General features: G+C 39.3%; 2 protein-coding genes across 4 annotated transcripts in view; one reads left to right on the top strand and one right to left on the bottom strand.

The window, feature by feature from the left end:
• Nucleotides 1-452: 452 nt before the first annotated feature.
• On the bottom strand, nt 453-6330 carry gfi1b (growth factor independent 1B transcription repressor). The gene is made up of 7 exons (XM_053649533.1): nt 6140-6330; nt 5333-5436; nt 3491-3676; nt 3048-3277; nt 2750-2887; nt 1103-1268; nt 453-679 (listed from the first exon to the last, which is right to left on the bottom strand). The coding sequence occupies exons 2-7, from the start codon at nt 5427-5429 to the stop codon at nt 501-503; spliced, it is 996 nt and encodes a 331-aa protein (XP_053505508.1). The 5' UTR covers nt 5430-5436; nt 6140-6330; the 3' UTR covers nt 453-500.
• A 3606-nt stretch (nt 6331-9936) lies between these two features.
• The window catches only part of tsc1b (TSC complex subunit 1b), a 31324-nt gene continuing 13382 nt past the window's right edge, over nt 9937-27878 (top strand). Inside the window, exons 1-15 of one of the 3 annotated variants that reach the window (XM_053648717.1) lie at nt 9937-10061; nt 14482-14703; nt 15155-15258; nt 16478-16630; nt 16761-16905; nt 17958-18112; nt 18503-18576; nt 18984-19162; nt 19304-19422; nt 20779-20944; nt 24759-24877; nt 25317-25413; nt 25622-25717; nt 25852-26410; nt 27599-27642. In XM_053648717.1, coding sequence (XP_053504692.1) covers nt 14595-14703; nt 15155-15258; nt 16478-16630; nt 16761-16905; nt 17958-18112; nt 18503-18576; nt 18984-19162; nt 19304-19422; nt 20779-20944; nt 24759-24877; nt 25317-25413; nt 25622-25717; nt 25852-26410; nt 27599-27642 — 2119 coding nt within the window. In that variant the 5' untranslated portion in view covers nt 9937-10061; nt 14482-14594. The other 2 variants (XM_053648719.1, XM_053648718.1) reach the window with 2 other exon arrangements.

Here is a 27878-nt window from a genome sequence, read left to right as displayed (position 1 = left end):
TTCACATATTCACTGTCATTCTGAGTGTAAGTAACACCACACATTTCATAAATATTACATGTGTTTGGATAAATTTACAACTCACTTAAATATTATTTATATAAAATATCAGTGAATATTTTATTCATAAACATTACCACTCATTAATATTTTTCTAAAGCGTTACCATTTTAAACCATGTTTAAAATGCTTTCAAGGGCCACAGGTAGATGGACCCTGTAGAACGAAATACATACCAATGGAGGGTATGGGTGAGCATTGCATTATCCTGCCAAGGGAGCCAAAATTTACCAAAAGCCCTACTTATGGGTATAGAGCGACATGGCAAACAAATAATTACTTCAGTTAATATTGATTTTGAAGAGGTGATTCATTAACATTCTGTATTAGCAGTCTGTGAGCATGTAATAACTGACTTAAATCTCTGTTGTCCTCTTCTTATTTAATTTTTCACTGTCCTGGCCTTCTTGCCGCCTGTTGTCCACCTTCCTCACTTTAGGTCACTTGAGGCCGTGCTGGCTCTCATGGTGTCTGCGGAGGTCCACTTTCCTCTGGAAGCCCTTGGAGCAGATCTCGCAGCCAAAAGGCTTGAAGCCCGTGTGTTTGCGGCTGTGCGTGATGAGGTTGGAGCTTTGGCTGAACGCCTTGCCACACACCTGGCACTTGTGTGGCTTCTCACCTGTTCAAGTCATTGAAACACAAAACATTACTGATCTTGTACCTGCACAGAATGAAGCATTTTTGTTTCATGGAGGTGTTTTGCCAGAGGAAATAGCCAGAAAAGAAATGAAATGGCTCCAAACAAGACTTAAATTAAAATCTTTGCTTAAAGTCAACACCAAAGAAAGATTTGCGTGCAATCCAGATTTCCACGGGTTCACTGGAAGCAATAGAGCCTGCCACGAAAGAGGAAGCTTTCACAGAGACCTGAGCAAAGCAGTATAATCAGATATGCAAATGAGCCATACATTTGTTTAGCTTCTTTTCTTGATTTATCTGTTGAAATATTACTCTTGGAAACATGCTCCTGGGAAACAAAGCAGCTTCAAAACATCAAAGCTGTCCAGGATTGATTCCTATCTCGTTCTCTCGCTTTGCTTACCTGTGTGGATATAGGTATGTTTCTTCATGTCGGATTTTTGATGAAACCTCTTGCCACAGTACTGGCAGGGGTATGGCCGAGTGTCTGAGTGGATCAGCAGGTGTGTAGACAGGGTTGAGGAACGTTTGAACGTCTTCCCGCACATTTTGCACTCGAAACTTCTTTCCTTTGTGTGCACACATTTACATAAAAAAAAATCAAACCAGATTTCCTTGTATAACAAATAGGACTCTATTTTCATGTAGACTCAAGCATAATTTGCTGGTATGTCCTCTTGAGACCCAAACTAATTTATGCTTTGTAGTTTAACTTTACAATTTCCATGTATTAGCACCTGGTAGCTATGGAAATTTAACAATGTCTTCAACCAGGAAGAAGTTTGGGGAAAATGTAATACCCCTGTTCTCATATGAGGATCTTAAGAAGATGTATACACAAAGTAGTTGAGAGAAAATGTGATGTCCTCATACAAGGACATTGTGGTCTGTTTAGTATTTGGTCATTTGTATAAACTCACACCAGTTTATTTCTTTTGTTCGCTCATGATCAGAAATGAAGGCATCTGTACTGACATGGGTGCCCTATTTCTTACAACCCAGTTTAGTGGATGTGGTCCAATTATGCCACCAAATACACATAAAAAATGTCACCAAACTACCAGTTAATACAAATGAATACATTATTTTATCAATAACAAATAGGAATAAACTCTTAATTTACCAAATTAGAATCTGACAGATGCATCAAATAATCAATCAATAAATAATAAATATAATCAATCAGATGTAGAAGAATACCCCCCCAAAACAACAACAACAAAAAAAAACCCTTTTTTTTTTATTGTTCTCACCATTTATAGACATATAAAGTCAATATAAATAGAGAATCACATTTGACTGAGCATCTTAAAAAGCACATAAGAAAATGTGCAAAAAAATTGTATCTTAATATAAAAATATCTTCAATATAGACAAATTCAACTAATATTTCTCTTTATTAGATATAGTATAAGATTATTAAGTCTATTTCTCAATATTTTTTTTTTTTACTCATTTCTGGCTTAAAATATTTTATTCTACTCACAGATAATTGTTACTTATTTCAAACAAAATTATCAGCCAATAGAAAAAGAGCATTTCATGCTTGAAATGAGGAAATATGTCTAGAATAAGGCTTATAGGTCCTTAGTGAGAAATATTAGTACATTTCCTTTCATTCAAAATACCTTTGCTAAGATACCATTTTTTAAAGTATTCCACAGAAATATTGACATTAAATACAGGAAATCGTATCATAAAATTTATGAAAATGAGGCAATTGGTTTTTAAAAAGAATGCAAGCTGATTTAATTGGATATTGCTGCAGTACATCTAACCACCCCTCTTGAGAATGTATTAATTGTAGGTGTAACTCCACCCCCTTTTTACGACCCCTTTTGTGCAGATGTTGATGAAAATACCACAAATATACTGTATATATGCAATTGTGTATCTAGATTTATGTATGATGGGAAAATAGGTTGTCAAGCATTTTAAAATCAGAACAGTGAATTTGAAATTAATTGGCCATGTGTACTGTATGCTGTAATAGTAAACTACTATTTATCATTCAGAGAGCAGTCAAATTCTCCCGTCGTTGCGTTGTTACCTGAGAGTGGATGTTCATGTGTTGCTCTAAGCTGACGGCATGACCGAAGGTTTTTCTGCAGATGCTGCAACCAAAGGGTCGCGTTCCGCTGTGAGAACGTCTCACGTGGACCTCCAGGCCATGAGGAGTTGAGAACACCTGGACAAGACCAGAGGAATGGAAATGTCCTTAATATTAAAAAAGAAAGATGGTTCTGATTGGTTGTTTTTTTTTTTTATTGGTTTTGCTTCACCAGCTAAGATCTGCAATTGGGGTTTCAAAAGAACCTGAAACTTATGTTCACCACCCTTATGTTCACCTTGTCACAGGTGATGCAGTGGTAGGTATCGGAGGTAGGTGAGTAGTGTGTACTGCAATCCAGAGGCTGTTGATCTTCTGGGCTTTGCTTGAATTCAGACCCATAGAGGTTGCTTGTGTGCTGTAGGAGGGACGAGTGGAAGCCCAGCTGCCTGAAGTCATACGGAGAAGGCAGGGTCTCCCAGGCATAGGGTGGCTTATAGTAGGGAGGGAATTCTGCCATCTGAGGCTCTGAGGGAAAAAAAAAACAAGCCTGTGTTTGGTGACACCTCTGATTGTTTAGCCAAGGCGGGTACCCGCATGACTGGAATGCAACATAAACACCTTTTTAACGAGCGTAGCTAAAAAACGGACCAAAGCATAATCTCTGATCAAAAATGAGATATGGAGATGTCAACAGTCATCCCTTCTGCATAGACATGCCAAGTCAGTTTTAGCACTTACCAGAAATGTAATAAGGCTGGCCAGCTATGACTGACTGCTCGGGGCGCAACGGGAAGGGACACTCCAGTTTGCTTTCCCGCTTCACATTAGAGTATGGGTCTGTGTGAACAGGTTCTGTCACAAGATCCAGTGGCATCCTCTTGGGAGAGTCTGGCTCCTTTGGTTCTGATGGGGCAGGTTCTGGAGCTGAAAAAATGAAATGCAGAGATGAAATAAAAAAATAAAATATGGTTCATGACTGTTTAGTGTTCTTGACTTTGTTTTAGATGTTTGTTTGTTTGGATGATGTCATAAGATAAGGTGCAAATTTGCATGTCTGTGACCATGTTGGATAGGTAAGGATTAGAACTGAGCATGAAGTGTTAAATAAATTGGATTATTTAATTATTATCAATTATTTAATTGGATTATTAATAAAAAAAAAACTGGATTATTTAATCCAGTCACTACATGCTTCCTGGACTTGGGTTAACACTAACTGTGTCCATCTGTGGTTTTGTTTGGAGCATCATAATCACTGATTTCTTTCTCTAACACCCCTATAGATTGGACTGGATTGGTGAGTTCTTCTCTGTTCATGCAGGTAAATCCCCAAACTAACTTGGACTTGCTCCAAGTTGGAAACTAGAGGATTTCAAACACACACTCTCAGACAATATAGTAATGAACTGTACCTTTCCTCATTGCTGGAATGGTACCCTTAAGGATACATGTTTTGCACTTTTAATAAACATGAATATACAGTATTATATCTTTAGAAATGATTTAAGATGCACAGAAATAAAGCTTTAAAAGTACACCACATGTATCTGTCCTAGTCAAATATACATACTAAAGGTACTAAAAGTGTGTGCTACTCCAAGGAACGATACAGTTTGGTACCCTTTTTTTCTGAGCGTGTAGCATGTTCAATTCCTTTTGCATAGATATATAAGATATATAAGTAAATAATGAGGAAATTTGGTAAAAGTTATTGAAAACTGAAAAAACAAAACATGAAATACTTTACTGTTCACTCATATAAATAAAGGTACCAGATGGTGGTAGTTCTTGTTACCACCAAGGAGGATATTTAGTAAGTGGAAACCTTTTAAAAACCTTTAAAACCTTTAGAAACCTTTAAAACCTTTTATGTGGAAACTTTTAAAACTAATTTCATGTAATACTTTCACCTTCTTAAAAGCTAATTAAATGTGTCACTTTCCCAGGTAAAACACAGTATACATCCACCACGGCATCACCCATAGCAACAGCACAAGGAAAAGTACACTTTCGTACCTTTATTTCTGAGAGTGTGAATGTAATGATGCTGCTGCAGATGAGTCTAAACTAAGGGTCGCTTGAATGCGCATTATTTATTTATTTATTTATTTATTTATTATATAACTTTTTAATACTGGCTATAACTTGACACTCGCCATAACTGCTTGAGGATTTTAAAGAAAAGTTTGAAAGCACATGCTAACTTTGATTGGTGGCAATCACCAATTACACAACTCTCTTTTCTTTTCTTTCTTTTTTCTTTTTTTTCCTTTTCTTTCTCATGCGCAATCCAGCTGTTCCGTTAAAAGAGGCGCGCACAGTTATCCCAGCGACCCCAACAGACACGACACACTCTTTCAACAGAACCATTTCTGAGTTAATGACAGTAAATCAACAACAAAACCAGTTAAGGACCATAAACAATTGATAGAAAATCAGATTATTGTTTAAAATGTGTGTGTGTGTGTGTGTGTGGTGCGCAAAAGCTCAGGCGCATTTAACAGAAAATCATGATGAAAAAATGAAGTAAAAAAACCCCAGCTAAATAAAGTGTTAACTGCATTAACATCAGTTACCTACCTGTGTTGGCTTGTTCCTCGTTTGGACCCGCGTCCACGGAACGGTGCGCATTATAAGACCAGGACTTTTTGCTTTTGACCAAAAACGAGCGCGGCATCGTGAAGCTGTGAGAAGATTACAGAATGCATTAATGTCAAATGCTTATTTGTGTCTTTTATGCAGCTTTATTTGGTTTTCTTTAAGTTTTTATTTGGTTTTGTTAAAGTTTTGCATAGGCTATATATATATATATATATATATATATATATATATATATATATATATATATATATATATATATATATTAGAAATCACGGACTTCCTTCCAGATAGTTTGTATGGTTTATAATACTAACTTTGTAGATAATTAGTTTGAGTAATATGTGAAATTTGTTCAATTTCCCCAAGAGTAATTGTGGATGATTCTTAGGCATTGTTGAGAAGAATGAAACCAATCAATTATTATTATTATTATTATTATTATTATTATTATTATTATTATTTAAATCAGACGTTAATTATACTTACATGAATTGCACTTTGTCTATTAAACATTAAATATTACTATATTAAACAAAATGCATTCCTCAAAGCATGCACATAAACACACAACCCGCACACGAATAAGTGCTGAATAAGCAGGGGTTTTTTTTGTTTGTTTGTTTTGTTTGCGTTTATACCTAGAGTTTTCTCGTTTTTCTCCTTTTTAAAGTTGAGCAAATACTCCATTAACATAACAGGTTGTAGCTATTTAATGAAATAATAAGTGAGAATATTTTTGTTCTTCCAAAAATGGCAGATCCATGGTTAAAAAGAAATATTTCTTACCTTCAAATTTTCCCTTGCTTCTTGCTCGCCAAATTTGTCAGTGAACTCCAGTCATAAACCCTGTGTGGTGTTTGTGTGTATGTGTGTGTGTGTGTCTACGTCTCTCTGATTTTCAATCCGATAATGTTTTTGCACTGAATCTGACTGCGCTGCTTTCAGCCAATCAGCGCGCGCACTCGCGGCTCATTTGCCTGCCTGGGAAATGATACATTCCAAATAATTTCTTTACATTCCTTACATTACTTTTTATTTAGAAAATGACACCTGTAAAAATTAAAGTTTGCTAAGGCAAACAGAAGCATATGAGTGTTGGGCTTCTTTATTTCTTGGTTTATTAAAAAATTTAAATAGCATGTTTTTTTGTCTAGAAAACTCGATTCTATTCTAAAGATCTTCTATTCAGGCTATATAACAGGCAATAGAAATTTAACTTGTAATATAGAAAAATTTTAATAACAGAAAAGTGAACAAATAGTAGCCTAATTTCAATTAACATGAATAATTTCCGTCTATAATTGATTGATTGCTTTGTTTGTTTATTTGCTTATTTACTTATCATTAGGCTCTATACATTAATAAACGAAAGTAATTTGTTTTATCTTGATATCTGTTCTCTGTAGATTACATTTACAAAGCTGACAGTATTATGGATCATTCAGGACCACACACGTGATTGGAGCACCTGAACGCGCCTCTTAAACATACACACCAAACCAGAAGTGCTGGAGTGTGCCATGTTTAACCTTGCTTTTATTTGCTTTGGCTACAGTTAGCCAAAAGTTTTAATCAAGTCGGTCTTAAAACACAACTCATTCTCTGGAAATTCTATTTGATTTGTGGTTATAGGCTGCAAAAAAAAAAAAAGTGTGCAAACGAGTTTTGACTTTTCGGAAATTGTGTATATTTAATAAAGATAAATAAAGATGTGGGCTCCGTCCCAAATCGCGCAATTCCATTGCAAATATTGCACGAAACAGTAGCCTATTCCAGAAGCTTTAGTTCGCATGAAATCATATAATTCATGACTGTATTACCCAGGCTTTATTATTATTTTTTAAACAGACGCTGTTAATTTACACAGTTAAAACTTTTATTTTGAATAGAATGAATTATTCTACTATGTTAATGTTGTTGTTAATGTAATTACACGACAAACTACCTGTATTGTTGCTCTGCGTGATAAGACTCACACTGACTCAAAATAAAGAAAGAAAACAGTACGATATTCTTTCATTGCATGGAAATATGAATTACAGCATAAACGGATTTTTGGCGACACCTTGTGGAATGCGCGATGTATTGCAATGGAAATGTAACTGACACTATACCCAGGGAAAAAAAAGAAGAAAAAAAAAAAGAAACGTGCCTTTTTCAGGAGACTAAAATCCAAATAAGATTTACAGATCTTTATCGGAAAGGGTTTAAACGATGTTTTTCATGCTTGTTGAATGAACCATAAACAATTATTGCACATGCACCTGTGGAACAGTCCTTCAGACGCGAACAGTTTACAGGCGGTAGGCGATTAAGGTCACAGTTACAATAACTTAGGACACTAAAGAGACCTTTCTACTAACTCTGAAAAACACCAGAAGAAAGATGTCTAGGGTTCCTGCTCACCTGCGTGAACATGTCATAGGCCTTCTGCATTGAGGCATGAGGACTGCAGATGTGGCCAGAGCAATAAACTGCAATGTCTGTAATGTAAAACGCCTAAGACAGTGCTACAGGGAGACAGGAAGGACAGCTTATCATCCTTGCAGTGGAAAATTACATGTAAGCTTGTGTCCCCCAGATGTGATAGAGAACTTGTAGATGCCTTGGCGGAAGAGTGGAGTAACATCTCACAGCAAGAACTGACAAATCTGGTGCAGTCCATGAGGATGAGATGCACTGTAGTACTTAAAGAAGCTGGGGACCACCAGATACTGACTGTTACTTTTGATACCAACCCCCATTTGTTCAGGGACTCATTATTCCATTTCTGTTCCTCAAATGTCTGTGAAACATGTTCAGTTTATGTCTCAGCTGTTGAATGTTTAAATAATTACATGTTAAGAAATTTGATGGAAATAAAAGCAGTTGAATGCGAGAGGCCATTTCTTATATATATATATATATATATATATATATATATATATATATATATATATATATATATATATTACATGAGTCACCCTCCTGGAGGTCAAACACTCCTGGTTTGTGTGTGTGTGTACACTAACTGTCCACATTTTTAGGAACACCTGTACACCTCTAGATTCATGCAGTTTTTCAATTTAGCCAATCATGTGACAGAAGCGCAGTGCATGCTGTCATGCAGATATAGGTCAGGAGCTTCAGTTAATGTTCACATCAAATATCATAATTTGAAAAAATGTGATCTCAGTGACTTTAACTGTGACATGGTTGTAATATGTATAACTGTCTGATTTTCACAGACAACACTCATGGTGCAGAAAGCCAAAAACATCCAGGAAGCAGCAGTTCTGCATACGAATGAGGTCAGGGCCAGACCGACAGGAGCTGACAGGAAGGCTTTTGATAACTCAAATAACCACTCTTAACAGCCTTGGTGAGCAGAAAGGAATCTCAGAATGCACAGCATATCAAACAGGAATCTGTGACTATAGATGGCACACATTCACCTAAACTGGACAGTTGAAGATTGGAAAAAGAGTAAGCGATGGCAAGCAGTTTAAATGTCCTGTGTATACAAGAAAATAAACTTGCAAAAAAGTAATTAGCTTTCCTTCCACTTTTATTTTGCTCTTTTAATATAGGCCCTATGATGACTGTATTCTAAAACGCAACAAATGCTATCAAACACTGAGATAAAAACCCTGGAAAACAGGCCTGCCTGCAGTAAATAGGAAATATAGATATGTAGTAACAGCATTAAGCCACAGGGGGGCAGTACGCACCTATAAAATGCACTAAATAACCAGAAAGAAATGAGAATTACATTTCATTTATTCATTTATTTATTTATCTTTCTTGTTGTTGTTGTATAAAACAGAAATTTCAGGTTCTATTTTAATACACCAAACAGGTTTTCTATGCCCCGAAATAACATAAAAAACATATTCCTTACACATCTAAAGCAAACATTATTTTAGTGGACGTTCAAACGGGTAACATTTCAGGATCTTTAAGAGATGCACACTTGCTGTAGTATACATTTTAACCTTTCGTAATATAATAACATTAAAGTAGCAGCATATTAAAAAGTATTTTTGAACAAAAAAAATGCATTGAATATCCTGACTTTTTAAAGTCTATATATCATTTTGCATCTATTTTGATGGGGAACATGTGGAAGAAATGCATTGATTCCATATGTAAGCTTTACATAATGCATCTTATACTACATGTGCAGCAGACTATAACATTACAGTATATATATAATTTAATAAAGCCATGTGATGCATAAAACCAGTCGTTTAAAATAGCTGCATAATCCGGAGCTAATTGCAGAAGGCTGCATTTAAAATATATCTTATTGACTCCCTTTCATTTGCACATAATTGGACGACAAACTCGAATTTATACTAATTAGTTGCGCATGCGCACATTGCTCGAGTCGCGCGTTTAAAAAGACCAAAAAAACAAAAAAAAAAACGCATAACCGCATCGCATCCATCCGCCTGTTGGGAAAAACAACCTAGGACCCAGATGCAGAATTGGGTAGAAAACTTTTTACATCAAAATGCGACATTACGATGAGGATTACCTAATACACATGTGCTTGTAAAATCATCCCGATGTTGCTTAATACGGCACGACTCGGTTCTGTGTGTTGATAATGTGTGATAAGTCTTAAGGATTATTTTATCTCGTCAGGCGCGGAAGGGCGTTGCAGTGGGAGGGGTGTGAGGCGGCTAAGATGGCGGCGCCCTGTTGAGTGCAGTTGCTTTAACGGGTAAACAGGCTTTATTTATTGCTGTATTGGGGTTTTGTGGTGTTAAGCAGCATGTTATGAGGTAATATAAATATTTTATTTGTGTCGCAACGTTTGTTTTATTTGCAATGTGCATTTAGCTGGCGTTTAATTATCTCAAAACCAGTCAATACTGCTGCTGCTTGCTTGGGACTGAGGCTGAATCTCAAACGACTCATTCTTAGTTGGGTAGTCCACTAGTTCGAGTAGAGAAGACGTTGTTATACGTTATGTAGTGCACATATATAGGGAATAGCGAGTAATTTGGTATCAGACAGAGAGAAATAACAGCTAGCTAGTGGCTCTCATTGATTTTTATAAATCTGGCTGGTTAGTCGAATAAGAGAAAAATGGCACATGCCAATGCGAGTGGTTAAAACAAATCATCTGTGTGGGTTTATTTGAAATAATTTGCAATCGTTTATTTTTCATTTAGTTAATGTCTCTAAACTGGGTATTGTTCTCGTGGGTTGTTTACGCCCCGTTGGTGCTAGCTGCTACAGTCAGCAAGCTTTAGCTAGCAAAAAACATGCCATTTCTTTTCATCTAAATGCTTTTCAGTAAACTACAAATGCAAAGACTTTATAAATAACGAGAATTAATGTTGACCTCTTAACAGGACGCTTTATTTGCAGCCTAAAATGTGCATCATGCAAAACAACTGTAATGGCTTTTAAGGAGTGACTCTGAGCAGAACTGCAGTTTTGGACTATCAGCAATTTAACTGGATCTCTGAGATGGAGTCGTTTTCTCCACCTGACTGTGAGATCGTATCAGCTGTTTTGAATGAAACTTGCATTTGAGCTTAAAAGAAAAGTCCATGCTTGGATGGCTTTCATAACTACTTTTAATAACGAACACAGGATGTTTACATTTATGGCATTTGGCAGATGCCCGTATCCAGTTTTATACAACTGAGCAGTTGATGGTTAAGGGCCCAACAATGGTGGCTTGGCGGTGCTGGGGTTAGAACTCAAAACCTTCCTATCAGTAGCCCAACTTCTTAACCACTGAGCTTTTCTGCATTACCTGCAATGCCGTTGTACTCTCTGTTAATAGATTCATCTCTACCTGAAGAGTGATGCAGCAGTGCTTTAGTCTGTCCAGCTCTGTCACATGCTCATTCTGAAGCACATACTTTCATGCTAACACTATCAACACCACGCGCTCGTCATCTCCTCTCATGGTCACCTTGGTGATCTAGCTGAGCTGAATCTCTGCCGTAAGTCAAAGCAAAATTCTGTCGTGTAGCTGGGTTGCATTTTGTAACCCGGAGTCTCACGTTTGGATCGAGCTGTTGCTGGAAACCGGTGAGTGAAGTTGTTATTGGAGGTAACCGTGAAACATGACCTTTTATATTATACCTCATATTCAATATCGCTGAATTTTGTTCTCCTGTTAAACGCTATCATAACTGTGCCCAGCGGTGTCCCTTTGTGACGTCAGAGTGTCAGAAACCTGATAACTTCTCACAGGAATAATGAGTGTGGCACCGACCGGCACATTAGCATCAGAATCACTAACCATGTGATTTATTTCTACATAAACATATTTGATGTGTTTCAAAGTGGAGTTTTCCTTTAACTTCCACTCGGGGCTCTCCGGACTCTCGCTCGCTGGAAACCGTAATGCAATTTTTTTTATTGCGTCTGATGCACAGTTCGGTTCACTGGGGATTACGCTGTGATCATCCAGGTCTGTCTGGCGCTATAACATCTTGGCATGTTAAGCCTCCTGAATGGAAACTGAGACTCTCTAAAATGTGCGTCTGCAAACGGTGTTAAATGACTGAATAGCTCAAATAGGTGAATTTTGGATTTTCATGCTGAATGCATGTAAGTGTTTAGAGCAATGTAAAAAAAAATGTCCTTATCTTTAGGTGAACTTTAATATAAGGCAGTCTGTACTGATGTAGTTAACCTATTTGGTGTCGTGGCTGGGTGATATTTTGTTGAATTTGCTGTATGAGTATCATGAGTTGTCTACTCAGTGCATGTCGCTTTATTTTTACTCGCTGAATGAAGCCGTGGATCAGTGTTAAAATCTGTTTTTTGTACTAATTTGACTTGTAAATACTGGATAAAACAGATCTCTGAGCTTTGGTTTGTCATAATATGGCTCCACTATATTGTTGGTGCTTTGTTACCAAATTCTCAGCAAAACTAAATATTGTGCATGGTCAGAATGGCTTCAGTGCTGCTTGTTTGAGAATTTCTCCTAGATGTACACTACTGGTCAAACGTTTAGACACTCGACTGAAATGTTTCTCGTGATCTTAAACCTTTTGATTTGAAGGTGTATGATTTGAATGTTTGAAATCTGTGTCGTAGACAGAAATATCATTGTGCCTACATGTTCATTTCTTTCATTAGAAAACTAACATCTTATTTACAAAAATATTGAGGGTTTTTTTTTTCTTCCTTTTTTTTAAAAAGCGAAATATTCCGAACAAGTAGTCGATAAGCATCCAGTGTAGGTGGGAACTCCTTTTAATACTGTTTAAAAGGCATCTCGGGGCGGGGGGGGATTCCTCAAGAAATCGAGTGAGAAAATGCCAAGAATACATTTCTGGAAATTCTCTGCGAAAAGGATGTCTACTTTGAAGATGGTAAAATATTTAAAAAAAAAAAAATAAATTTTTTTTTTTTTTTTTTTTTTTTAATGACAGCATAATTCCTATAGTTCCAGTTGTTATTCCAGAGTTTTGATCACTTTATTATAATTATTCTAAAAGAGTGAGTGTGTTTTAAACTTTTGACCAGTAGTGTAGTGTTGATACTGGACACACTTTCCGGTTCACTTTCTAGCAGTACACTGGCAGACATTTTCAATCAGTATAAACAAATGAATTTTCTTTGTGTTTTATATTTTATTTTATTGCTGCAAGTCTGTTATAAGATTCGTCAGGACACTGTTGGGTTTCTGTTTGTAGAGTATTGTGGCTAATTGCTGGAGAGCAGGGAAATGGGAGAGGTGTGAACCACCTGCTAGGCGAACAGTTCACCCCTCTCCACAATGACATTGGTACAGAGATAATACAGACAGCACAAGGGTACGTTTACACGAAGAACATGTACTAAAAACAGAAAAGGGTTTTTCTTTTGTGTTTTTCAAAAGTTTTGCGTACAGATGACAATGTTGTCAAAAACGATCCCCGTTCACACTGATCTGTGAAAACGACTAAAAACGCCTAAAAACGCCATATTATGCAGGCTTTTGACGTGCGGAAGTTTTCTTTCCATTTACGCTTGTCAATGCTTTGATAATTTTCCCACCAGGTGCTTGTCCTCCCAGGTCTTACCCAAATGCACCTTTTGTATACCCTTTGTCGGTGTACATGTGGGTTAATAATTTGCTGTATGGAGCAAGTGGATACAAGTTGTGTCCTGTGTTCAGAGGGTGTGATGCAGTCTGACGTAAAGTTGTTACTGTTACCTCCTGAAGTTGATTTTATTTTCCAATAATCGCACGTCCTGAAGCGTTTGACTCCTCTCTTGCTACAACAAGCAATTTGGCAACTTCTTAAAAATGTATTACTTATGAATGACACACCATATTTTATCTGCTCATAGTTACATTTAATGTTGTGGAACGTCCACAAGTCAAGTTAGTCACCAGTCACTTTTTCTCTTTCTTTTTTGGTCAAAAAAAAAAAAAGCTGTTTGTTACTGATAAACGACAAAGTGCAAACTCCTCTGTCCTGAGGACTTTATTACCATGGTGGAAAACATTTCCTTCTGCCTCGCACTGGAGACTCCTTCTATAAATGTAATTTGTCACTATAGACGCAATAATGTATTAGAATGAGCACATGTTAAAATAAACCTGTGATCTGAAGTACAGTCTGTGCTGCTGATATAGAAAAGTAATCAACACCTTCAACAGCAGTGTGCTATAATGTGATAAATTATGCCATGATATGCTTTTTAAAAAAAATTAATTTTATTTTTAAGACATCACTGGTAGCTGATTGGCCGTTTATTGCTTAATGGCCGTTTCATTTCTACCCATATTGCATGTAATAAGCTATTTTATTTATTTAGATGTTAAACTGTAACATTATTAAAACTAGCTTTTCAGTTTTTATTTATTTATTTTTAAAAAGTTTAGTTTTAGTATTCGCCTCTATTTTTAGTGAGGGGGGAAAAATGTCGAGTGTCTATTTGAGTCTGTTTATGATAAGAATCAACAGGTGACAATATTTGCATTTTCAGTATCTCATTTCAGTAATCTTGGAACCAATGACAACCCATTGTCTTTTTTTTTTTTTTTTTTTTTTTTGTTTTGTTTTGTTTACACCAGTGGTGTTGGTACACAGAAATACTCATTGACTAGCTGGACTTCAAATATCTAGTGGTGTTTGCGAATTAAAAAAAGCCAGTAAAGGTGCCTGTGTGTGCAGTGGTGCCTGGAGACGCGTCGGTGGGCGGCCCAGGAACCCTGACTGCAGGCAGAGAGTGACATCTGAAAGCCCCTCCCATCCACCTTGGCCACGCCCTCTACACCACCACCACCATGGCCAGGGAACAGCTCAACGTAGGTGATCTGCTCCCCCTTTTGGAGACCTCTGATCTCCAACAGCTTGAGGAAATCAAGGGTCTCATCAACGAACACCTCACTACAGGTACTGCACCAGGGTAGAGCTCGCTTGAGGCCGCTTGTTTTTATGGTCTCTTGTATAACTGCACTGATTTTGCACATTTCAGGTTCAATATGAAGGAGCAGATTTTTGATAATGTGGTTTCTTGTATTATGTCTGCCTTGGTTGGCGCAATAAGCGGGTTCAAATTTGTAACAGGAAATTGTTGTACATGCAGAGCTTTTTTGACTTGTTAGAGTTCTCCTCATTAGAAACATATTATCTAATGTTTTTGTACATTAGTGCTAGTTCATATCCTCTTATTTTAAACCTCTGATGCCCCAATTCATCGAACAGACTTTTTTTGTGCTCTTTTCTGGCCACAATATTCAGAATCGCCTGTAAGAAAACCTGTTAAACTTGTGGGTGTCTTTTTGTGTGCATTTTGACTGCATGCATGGTTCTTTGGGATTAACATTTGTAGTCTGTTTTGCAGAGCGAGGGTCGGTGCTCCTGAATGGCTTGGTGGATTATTTCCTGGAGACCAACTCAAGTCCAGCACTGCACATACTGTGTTCGGTGAGGGAGCCACATGACAAGGTGAATCCCTCATCTCGCATGAAAACATGTTTAGAGGAAGTGTCCACTTGCATATTTTATTGCTGCGTGCTGGCGCTTGGCCTCTCTGCTCACAACTGGTTTACGTTTCTGTGACATGTGGAGGATTTTGTTATAGTAGATTAAATGCCTGCTTTCACCCGATTGGCTGAGTGCAATGTGCTGGACACACTACTTTACATTCCCTCATTTAGAAGCTGTAGATTTGCTGAGTGGGGGGGAAATATAGGATTTTCACAGAAATTGCAAGTGGACCCTGAGAGTCAGAATGCTTGGGGATGTGTTTTTGCCTGGTCACATGACCAGATCTGAAAACTCTCATTGATGCTAAGCTCAAACAGGAAATGAGACACTTTGTAAGTCAGAATGTCACATATACTACCTGTTAAAAGCTTAGACACACTCATTGTATATTTATTTTTTTCCACTCACATTTTAGAATAAGTCATCAAAACTCTGGAGTAACACACATGGAACTATGGGAATTACTTTGTTCAAAATAAATAAATTTTTTAGCATCTTCAAAGTAGACATGCTTTTTCCCTAGAATTTCCAGAAATGTATTCGTGGCATTTTCTCACCCAATTTCTTGAGGAATCCCCCTGAGATGGTTTATAAACGGTATTAAAGGTGGTCACGTCTATGCCGGACACTTATCGGCTGCTTATTGGAATATTTCGCTCCAGGTCATTCTCATATATAAGTGTTGTGTGTATATAAAATGTTATTAATTTTTCATTAGAAAACTGTTTGCAAGATTGTTTGTCTACAACACCGATTTCAAACGTTTAATCATACACTTTCATATCAAAAGGTTTAGGATCATAAGAAACATTTCAGTTGAGTGTCCACAACTTTTGGTAGTGCACATAAGGCTGGTTCTTAAAGATATCACTGTCCAGACTGTAACCATGCTGTTTTTCCTTGTTTCATCTCACACACGGTCCTTGTTCACGTTCATCACTTGATCACGAGATGCACAAACGCGTCCCTGTTTCACCCTTGATTTTAAGGCCATAAATACAGCTATTTTTCAGCCAGCATGTATTCATCAGTCAGTCCTTGAGTACCTCCATGTATTTTGTTGTTTTCCCTCCTAATACCAGTTAACCAGTTAACATTCCTTTCTTGAGCCAATGTGATTGTGTAAGGGCTGGAAATCCTTAAAATGACTCTCCCTCTCTCCCCGACTCTTCCGCAGCACCTTTTTGATAAGATGAATGAGTGTATGGCTAAGGCAGCATGTCGTCTGCCTACCCTCAACCTCCTGGGCCATGTGGTGCGCAAACAGCCGTCCTGGATTCACAAGATCGCCCGCAACCCTCTGCTACTCTCGCTGCTCAAGTGTCTCAAGGTAGGTTATGGGTTTTTGTTGTGTTTTAAATATATTTTTCATAAAGCTTTCTCAGAACTTATGCAGATACACATTATACATCTGCTGAATGTTGTTTTAATGGCTTATTGTTGCTTCCTCTTGGCACCAGATGGACACAGATGTTGTGGTTCTCATAACTGGAGTGTTGGTGCTTGTCACCCTTTTACCCATGATCCCTCAGGCAGGGAAGCAACATCTGTATGAGTTTTTTGATGTTTTTGGACGTCTGGCTGCCTGGAACCTAAGGAACCCAGGTGAGAGATCCAAAGATTGGGGGGGGGGAGAGAGACAAGGCATCACAGAGAGTAAGGTAGAGAGAAATATAAAAAGACCTAGAGAGCGACAAGCACACCGATGCAGAAAGACAGCAATCAAGACTTGAAGATGTAGAGTGAGACAGAGATACAGAGCGCGCGCGTGTGTGTGTGTGTGTGTGAGAGAGAGAGAGAGACACACACAGGGAAAGAGCGAGACAAGAAGACAGAGATAAAAGAGACGGACACAGAGCGAGAGAGACTGAAACACAGATGCAGAAAGATGGACGGTGAGAGAGACTGACAGAGAAAGAGGGAGACAAGGAGTCACAGAGAGAGAGAGAGAGAAAGATAAAAAGACACAGACTGACACGGAGAGGGACAGGAACACACAGATACAGAAAGCCCGAGAAATTAAGACTGAGAAAGGCATAGAGAGAGCCAGAGCTGCAGAAAGACAGACAGGGAGAAAGGGATAGATACATGGAGAGACACAGAAGCACAGGCCAATGCAGAGATACAGACAGAAATGGGGACAGAGCAAGTGAGGGACAGAGACGCATAGACAAATGGAGAGAGACTGACCGAGAATGGGAGAAAGACCAACAGAGAACTAAGAGCTAGTGACGGAGACCAATGGCTTCAGAGGTGGACACCGAGCGACAGATTGACCGAGAGAAACTTGGAAATTTGGCATTTTTGCGGGGTCTTTGGTTTAGATTCACAGCAGCTTAAATACCCATTAACAATCATGTGACTGTGCAGTGCTATGAAATGGTAGAAATTGGTCATTTCTGAAAAAATGATGTACTGTTGTAGCTGAAATGACAGTAGCGTGTGCAAATGGAAATGATAAATGCTAGGATTTCATTTCGGTGAAAACGCGTTGTGCAACTCTGCAGACTGAGCAGAGGGTGTTTTTTTTTTTTTTTTTAAAACAGAAGTAACAGTCTAGAAACTGAAATGCGTAGAACTCATACCACAGAATTAAAAAAAAGGTTACAAATGTACAGCACCATGAACTCCCGTCTCATCTTTGCTGGGTTGAACAGGCCACGTTTCAGAGGTGTTCCTGATCCACTTGCATGCCAGTGTCTACTCACTCTTCCACCGGCTGTACGGCATGTACCCCTGCAACTTCATCTCCTACCTGCGCTCTCATTACAGCATGAAGGAGCACATGGACACGTTCGAGGAGGTGGTTAAGGTACGAGATTAAATCAAAGCATGCAGGGATTCGGCCCAAACGGAATATTCTAGTGACTAGTAGAGTTGCACCTTGATTGCTTCAGTCATCACTTCTGCTTGAAAGTGTTGTAACGGTCATGGGCTGCAGTGTGGCTTTTTGACCTTTTCTTATCTAGAGAGAGAGAGAGAGAGAGAGAGATATATATATATATATATATATATATATATATATATATATATATATATATATATATTAATATATATATATATATATATTAATATATATATATATATATATATATATATATATATATATATATATATATATATATATATATATATATTATAATATAATATAATATAATATAATATAATATATAAAAATAATCGTATTAAATGCTTTCCTTAGCCAATGATGGAACATGTCCGCATACACCCTGAATTAGTGACTGGAACGAAGGACCATGAGCTGGACCCTACCAGGTGAGCAGCTGCCTTTTATTTTAATTATGCAATAAAAATGCAAATTCATTCTTTCCTTGTTTTTCTTTCTCTTACTTAATTCATTCCTTTGTCTTTCCCTACTGGCATATCCTTCCTTTTGTTCACTTCCTTGCTTCCCTTCATTTCTGTCATTTCAGTGCCTCCCTTCCTTTTTGTCATTTGCTTACTTCACTTGATTTCTGGCATTTTCTTACTGGCATTTCCTTACTTGGTTTCCTTTCTGGTATTTCCTTACCTTCCTTCTTTGCTTTAATGGTCTTACTTTACTTCACTTCCTTACTTCACTTCCTGCCATTTCCTTACTCCTTCCTTTCTGTTTTCTTACTTCACTACCACTCTTTCATACTTTTTCTTTTTGTTTTGTTTTGTTTTTTTTGTACCTACAGATGGAAGAGGTTTGAGATCCATGACATTGTGATTGAATGTGCCAAAGTGTCTCTGGACCCTCGGGAGGCGTCCTGTGAAGAGGGCTATGCTACCCTGCCTGAGCACTTCTGTGCCAACCTGCACATGCGTGCCCCTGATTGCACTGCCAGTCCCTACACTGACCTGCACAACAGCTACGGTACACTCTCATTCACGTCTTTCTTTTTCACTGCTTTGACTTTGAATTGTTAGGCTGTGTTTCATGTTGGCATTGAGGTCGATGAATAATTTTGTTAAACAAAGAAGACTTGTGTTGGTTTTTATTCATCTGTCCCTGTAGGAAGTTCATCCTCCAATCCTTTTTCCACACCGCGGCAGTCTGCCTTTCCTCCTCTGCCCCTGCCCTCTCTCTCAGGGACACAGTTGGCTCATCGCAGTCCCCCCAGCACCGACCAGCCGGTATGAATTCTTCTTTAAATAAAGCCTGTCTGGCAATGCTGGGTTTTACAGTTCCATCCCTCTGTAAGATACACTGTTCTTGCAGATGCTCGGTGAACTAGCTCTGTGCATCTCACTGTGCTTAGAGGGGATAATCAGCTTGTTTATGTCTCCCACCTCTTGTTGTTTTAATTTGGGTGACTTGGCTTTGTCAGTCTGTTTGTAAATCACCTCAAGCTCACCAAGTCTCCGCAGAGGAACCTGAATCGTCTCGTTGTTTTCCAGCAGTCAGGCTGAGGCAGGAGGTTAAAGGGAGCTGGGGGGGTAATAGAGAGAAGAGGTGTCGAGTCATTGGGGTCGGCATGTTGTGCTTTAAGAGCGGAAACACTGCAAGTTGACGCAGGAACTGTTGCTTTGGCAACACGGCTGAAGCTGGCACCAGTTTCCTTGCTCTCCTTGCCGGGATTTTATTCTGTTTAACCCCTCACCCACTCTACCCAGAGGAGAAAACAGACCAGCAGGGTTCAGATTTGATCAGATCAACGTGATGATACACTGACAAATCTGCAAGCTGTTGTTTCTGTGTGTAACTTTCAAAATCTGGCAGATTTTTATCACAGATGCAGGAAAAACAGGATCCCTTTATTGGCTACGAGTTAAATCGAATGCTTAAAATGTCAATGGCCATGCCTCCTTCACTGGGACTGACAGGCACAGAGGTCACGCCTCCTTCAGGCACAAAGGCCACACCTCCTTCTGTACACACAGGCCATGCCTCCTTCGCTGGGATTGAAGGATACGGATAACTTGTTTTGAAGCTCAAATTTGAATCAGAGTACCAATGAATGGAGACAGTACCTTGTCCTGATTGGTCGGATGTTGCTTGGAATACCTTTTTTTTTTTTTTTTTTTTTTTTTTTTTTTTTAAAACCCCCCCCTCTCATTTACAGAGCCTGGGGTGCTAGTATTTTAGTGACAGCTGGAGAAATGTGAGAATAATTTTAACTGATATTAAAACTGTGCAGAGAGCTTCACGTGCCTTCAGTTTAATACGGACGAACATTTGCCAAGATCACTGACTGCACCTTTAATCTGTTCATCAGTTTTACTCTGAAGAGAGATGATTATGTAAACGGAGATAAAATCCGGTTAGACTAAATCTAGACTAAGCACCTACGCTTAGCAGTCCTTATAAGCAAGGGATATTTTGTGCTCGTAGCTTACTTTTGTTTAGTCTTTTACGCAAACTATGAAAGGTTGACTAATGTTTTGATTTAATGCTATGTTTACAGTTTTGGTTGTGCCTTTGCTTTGGATGTGGGTTTTTAAAATTTTTAAAAAATGTATCTATTTTTTTATGTGTGAATTTATCTTCAGAGCTCTACGTGTGAATTTAATTTCATCTATGGTGTTAAGGACACTCTCTGGAGCCCGTCTTCCCTCTGTGGGATGGCCACCCCGCCTTCCTCAAGAGGAATGTCACCGAACCCCGAGCTATCTCAGAGTGCCTTTCACTTACCTGGTCGCTTTTACAGCACACCAGGTAGGTTGAATTTCACAACTCTTAACTGAATGCAGTATACTAAATAAAGGAACTAGCTACACTGTTCTGCACTCTAGAATGCAGAGTGCATGGTTAATTTCAGGGATGCAAAAATAGAAACAGAAGCCTGAAAGAGAATCAAAAACATTAGTGAGTGAAACATTAGTGGAACATTAGTGTTGCACAGCAATATGGGGAATCTCAGGGCTTTTTAATTATATATCTATACTTAAACATGACAAACTGTACCTTTAACTTCTGGGTTGCAGAGCATTAGCTTGCAAAAAAGGATTGAAGTTTTACAAACATGTACGTAAAGTTTTTCATCGCTGTCATTGTACTGATTTGTACTTCTTGATAAAGGTTGTTTCCTGCTGTCTGATTTTGCTATTATAAAATAAATAAATGGCAGGAGTATACAGTGCATCCGGAAAGTATTCACAGCGCTTCACTTTTCCCACATCTTGTTTTGTTACAGCCTTATTCCAAAATGGATTAAATTCATTATTTTCCTCAAAATTCTACAAACAATACCCCATACTGACAACATGAAATACGTTTGTTTGAAGTCTTTGCAAATTTATTAAAAATAAAAAAACAAAAAAAAGCACTTTACATAAGTATTCACAGCCTTTGCCATGACACTCAAAATTGAGCTCAGGTGCATCCTGTTTCCACTGATCATCCTTGATATTTCTACAACTTGACTGGAATCCACCTGTGGTAAATTCAGTTGATTGGACATGATTTGGAAAGGCACACACCTGTCTATATAAGGTCCCACAGTTAACAATGCATGTCAGAGCACAAACCAAGCCGTGAAGTCCAAGGAATTGTCTGGAGACCTCCGAGACAGGATTGTATCGAGGCACAGATCTGGGGAAGGGTACAGAAACATTTCTGCAGCATTGAAGGTCCCAATGAGCACAGTGGCCTCCATCATCCGTAAATGGAAGAAATTTGGAACCACCAGGACTCTTCCTAGAGCTGGCCGCCCGGCCAAACTGAGCGATCGGGGGAGAAGGGTCTTACTCGGAGGTGATCAAAAACCCTATGGTCACTGACGGAGCTCCAGTGTGTCTCTGTGGAGAGACGAGAACCTTCCAGAAAAACAGCCATCTCTGCTAAACTCCGTCAATCAGGCCTGGATGGTAGAGTGGCCAGATGGAAGCCACTCCTCAGTAAAAGGCGCATGACAGCCCGCCTGGAGTTTGCCAAAAGGCACCTGAAGGACTCTCAGACCAAGATGAAACAAAGATTGAACACTCTGGCCTGAATGGCAAGCGTCATGTCTGGAGGAAACCAGGCACCACTCATCACCTGGCCAATACCATCCCTACAGTGAAACTTGGTGGTGGAAGCATCATGCTGGGGGGATGTTTTTCAGTGGCAGGAACTGGGAGACTAGTCAGGATCGAGGAAAAGATGAATGCAGCAATGTACAGAGACGTCCTTCATGAAAAACTGCTCCAGAGCGCTCTGGACCTCAGACTGGGGCGACGGTTCATCTTCCAACAGGAGAACGACCCTAAGCACACAGCCAAGATAACAAAGGAGTGGCTACAGGACAACTCTGTGAATGTCCTTGACTGGCCCAGCCAGAGCCCAGATTTGAACCCGATTGAACATCTCTGGAGAGATCTGAAAATGGCTGTGCATCGACGCTCCCCATCCAACCTGATGGAGCTTGAGAGGTTCTGCAAAAAAGAATGGGAGAAACTGCCCAAAAATAGGTGTGCCAAGCTTGTAGTATCATTCTCATAAAGACTTGAGGCTGTAATTGGTGGCAAAGGTGCTTCAACAAAGTATTGAGCAAAGGCTGTGAATACTTATGTAAATGTGCTTTATTTATTTATTTATTTATTTATTTATTTATTTTTAATAAATTTGCAAAGATTTCAAACCAACTTCTTTCATGTTGTCATTATGGGGTATTGTGTTTAGAATTTTGAGGAAAATAATTAATTTAATCCATTTTGGAATAAGGCTGTAACGTAACAAAATGTGGGAAAAGTCAAGCGCTGTGAATACTCTCCGGATGCACTGTATATGAACCATCTTGTTATACATTTCATGCTTACAGTACACTGGTACTTGAATGTTTGTTATAATGTTCTATATTTCTGCATAAATATGACCTAAAACATACAATTTTCACACAAGTCCTAAAAGTAGATGAAGAGAACCCGATTAATGAAATGAGACAAAAATATTATACTTGGCCATTTATTTATTGAGAAAAATGATCCAATATTACTTATCTGTGATTGGTAAAAGTATGTGAACCTTTACTGTCTATCTGGTGTGACCTCCTTGTGCAGCAATAACTGCAGCTAAATGTTTCCCGTAACTGTTGATCAGTCCTGCACATCGGCCTGGAGGAATTTCAGCCCATTCCCCAGTACAGAGCAGCTTCAACTCTGGGATGTTGGTGGGTTTGCTCACATGAACTGCTTGCTTAAGGCCCTTCCACAACATTTCTATTGCATTATGGTCAGGACTTTGACTTGGCCATTCCAAAACATTATCTTTTATTCTGCTTTAGCCATTTTGTGTGTGCTTATGGTTGTTGTTGTCTTGCTGCATGACCCACTTTCTCTTACCGGACAGATGTCCTGACATCTTCCTTTAGAACTTGCTGGTATAATTCAGAATTCATTGCTCCATCAACGATGGCAAGTCGTCCTAGCCCAGATGCAGCAAAACGGGGCCCAAACCATGATACTACCACCATCTTGTTTCACAGATGAGAAGGCTCTTATGCTGGAATGCAGTATTTTCCCTTCTCCAAACATAACGCTTCTCACTTAAACCAAAATGTTCTATTTTGCTCTCATCTATCCACAAAATATTTTTCCAATAGCCCCTAGGCTTATCCATGTGATCTTTAGCAAATAAGATACTTTTATTAATCCCCAGATGGAGAAATTAGGGTGTTGCAGCAGCAAAAATTTATTTTTTAAAAATATATATGTAAATAATATACACATGAGCAGTATATACAGCAAGCAACAATGTACAGTCCCACTATTCAAATAGCCCATGTACATATTGCAAATGCAGACAGGCAGCAATGTTCTTTTGAGAGCAGCATCTTTCTTCTTGCAGTCCTGCCATGCACACCATTGTTGCTCAGTGTTCTCATAAACGTTAACATGAGCCAATGTTAGAGAGACCTTTAGTTGCTTAGACGTTACCCTGACTTCCTTTGTTGGCTCACGGCACAGACTATTACCCGTCTTACTCTTGGAGTGATTTTTGTTGGCCGACCACTCCCGGGGAGGGGAACATGGTCGTGAATCTCCTTCGTTTGTACAAAATCTGACTGTAGATTGGTGGAGTCCAAACTCTTTAGAGATGGTTTTGTAACCCTTTCCAGCCTGATGAGCATCAAAATCTTTTGAGGTACTCCGAAATCTTCTTTGTTCATGCCATGATCCACTTCCACAAGCATGTGTTGTGAAGATCAGACTTTTATAGATTCCTGTTATTTAAATAAAATGGGGTGTTCACTCACACCTGATCGTCATCCCATTTGATTTGAAAACATCTGTCTCTAATTTTACCTTCAAATTAACTGCTAGTCCTAGAGGTCTACTTTTGCCACTCACAGATATGCAATATTGGATAATTTGTCAATAAATAAATGACCAAGTGTAATATTTTTGTCTCATTTGTTTAATTGGGTTCTCATTGTCTACTTTTAGGACATGTTTATGCAGAAATATAGAAAATTCATACAAACTTTCAAGCACCACTGTATATTCTTATCAAACCGGCTGTAGCTGTCTGAATGGACTTCTGTGTTTTATAGGAGGTGGTAAAGGAACCCCTTGTTCCAGCACTCCAGCAACATCGTCTCCTCCTCCCAGCCTCTCGGACGAGCTATCTTCTGCCTCCTTAACCTACAGTACACCTAGCCTGCAGTGGAAGGTAATTGGCTCTGTCCTTCATGCTTTGTCTTCCCCCAATTTCAGTAGTTGTCCCATTTCAACTAGACAGTATGTTTAACACTCGATCACATGTTGGGGTGGTGTGAAACGAACCGATACAAAATGGTTATTGTTACCACAGCTTTAAAGTTATATATGGAATGTCCAAGTCCCTGTGTAAGTTGTTACTATAGAAACAATGACCTATTAGAACGAGTTCAGTAAGGAAAAACTTGGGGCTACTGTCCAGGCTGTACTGTTATAGGACATTAACAAATGACTTCTGACCAATCAGACTTGAGACCTGAACAAAATAAGTACAGTGTCGATGCACCAGTGATTTAGTACAAAATTAATACAATGCACAGTGAATTAAAATATTTGAAATACTTGATATTCTGACTTTGTTCTTGGTGTCCTTATCATTGTTTTCGTTTCAGGATGGTAGACTTGTAGACCCCACCAAACCTCCCCTGCTGAGGCAGGAGCAAATCAGAGATCTTGAGAAATCAGGGGGTGACGTGACCAATCACAGAGGTTTGAATGCAAAGATGAGTCATGTGCATAAAATTGATCAAGTGCATAAAATGTGGGGTTTGTTGAGAGATGGAAGTATTTGTATGTGAGACTATGCTGTTTGCACAATAGCTTTGCTGATTGAGCACACTGGGTGATTGAGATATTTGAGACGGATTAGTCAAGGGTTTAATGTGTCTTTGGCTCTTGTGTTTTCCGTCTGAATCAGATGGTGGGGCTAAGAACATGTCCATGACACTGACGGAGTTATCTGTCTACATGAATGAGCAGGAGCCACTGCGGTTGGGCAAGGAGAGGGAGGAGGGTAGGCACTGAAGTCTGTATTACTTCCTGTGTTGCCCCCCCCCCCCCCCCCAAAATTGTAGTGTTTGATTTTGGAAATACCTTCCAGCTACAAAACTGATGCAACATCCTGATTGTTAAAATGTTAACCCACAGCTGCTATCACAGAGGAGCTGATGAAGCTGACCGAGGAGAAGCGCGACACATCTGGCGCACGTGGCTCAGACTCGCCCTTCTTCCACACCACAGAGACTCTCACTGGTGCCCAAGAGAAGCCCCCACCAGCAATTATCCACCACCGTGACCCCCACCATGCTGTTTCCACGCCTGATAAGATCGACATGCGGGCCTGGTGCAAAGGTCCAGTCAGCCGTACTGCGTCCCTGGAGCAATCGTGGTCCTTCCAGCCGCTCTTCACCCCAATAGAACTACGGCACCACAGCCCCAGCGCAGAAGAAGAAGCTCTGAAAAATACACCACACTCGCCCAGCCCGGGCACTGCACCCTCATCACTGCCTTACGAGGCTCTCTTTGACCTGGCACTGCCCCGCGCCACTTCCTTGTTCATGAACCGCAGGAGCTCAGAGGCACTGGAGAGAGTGGCGATGCAAGGCATGGTGGATGAAGGTCATGGAGTGACATCAGCATCTCCTCTAGAGGTGCTTGATCGCCTGGTGCAGCAAGGCAAAGATTCTCATGACAGGGCGCTGAAGAGGTAAGGGAAAAACATAATAGGACCTATTGTAAGACACATTTTAGCAAAATATCAAAAGGTTTTTCATCTAAGGGGAATTTGATCTGGTGAGTGACCCATTACACACATTAAATAGAAATATGCAGAGCGAGTGAGTCAGGAGGCGGTCAGAATATTGGCTTCAGATTGGTTTGAAGAATGGCAGAAAGAGGGGGGTGCCATGTAATTGTTGATATTGTGAAGTTTTCTGTGAGGCAACATGTCTTTAACATATTTGGAAGGAGTGTCCATCGTCAGCTGTTAAGTTTTCCAACACAGGAAAGTTTTCTTAACTGCTGAGGGATTTGTGTTTTCTCTGTAACATGACAAGCTTTGTTTTCATCTCATTAACTTTAAACAAAGGTTAAAAAGAGACTGGTGAGGGAATGGATAGTTATAGCTGCTGTAACGCAAGTGATAACAGGAATTAACTTGTTCTGCAGACATACCGCAACATATAAAGGGAACTAAACAAAGAGTACAGTATGCCATTTTTAAAATGGTAATTGTTGGCAAATTGCTGTGATATAAAAAGAGCAGTAATAGAAGAGAACATTTTGGGATGTGCTGTTATTGGAAAATGGACAACTTGGCAAAAAGTATGCCGTGTCTGTGTTTTTTATTCTGTACATAATGTACAGTGTAGATCAGAAGTTCATGGTTTTATCTGCTGGGACAAATTTGGGTGCACCTCCTCCTGCTTGTTTGGGATTTAAATCTACATCTGCATTGGCTTTATACAAATAATTTGAACACCCCTGGTGTGACTGGAGCTGATTGTTTACTAAAAAAAGTCTGTTGTAGGCTTGTTGTGACCTGCTGGTCTCTCTTCATGCCAGAACAACTGCAGCCATTGTGCTGTTCCTCCTCCACTGCAGCCAAGTCATCGACAACATCAGTGTCAGTACACAACAAACAGAGCTTCTCACATGCACTCACATTTCCCCCCACCCCCACTCCCTCACACTTTTTTCCTTTACATTCTCTCACACTGCTCTGCATAGCCGAGTAATTGTTTTGGACCGGAGATGGACTCGTACAAGCCATGGTATGGCCGAGCCCAAGTCAGGAGGGTTTATGGGCTTTCGGCCAGATCCGAATGCGTGTGTGCTCAATACGCTGTCACACTGCTGACCTTACTGATCACCTCATTTATATAATCTCTTTCAGATTGCCTCTGCCAAGCAAGTCAGCTGACTGGACTCACTTTGGAGGTAAACAAAATAATGGCTGAGGACTTGGTTACCTTGTGAGGATAGCAGTCTTGTCCTTGTGTGCTTTTCACTGAGGACTGTTGTGGTATCGTCCCAGGATCTGTCTAAAATGTGGTTGTACTTAAGGAGTGTACAATGTTATTTCATAATCCCTATCAGCAGAACTAGAAAAAGTGGAGTCAGCACTAGTCGTGACTCAGGTTTAGGTCTAGTGCACGTTTTCACATCACTTTTCC

The sequence above is a fragment of the Ictalurus furcatus genome, chromosome 18 (assembly GCF_023375685.1).
Source record: "Ictalurus furcatus strain D&B chromosome 18, Billie_1.0, whole genome shotgun sequence".
In the NCBI taxonomy this organism is placed as follows: Eukaryota; Metazoa; Chordata; class Actinopteri; order Siluriformes; family Ictaluridae; genus Ictalurus; species Ictalurus furcatus.
This window is presented reverse-complemented; position numbering and strand designations above follow the sequence as displayed.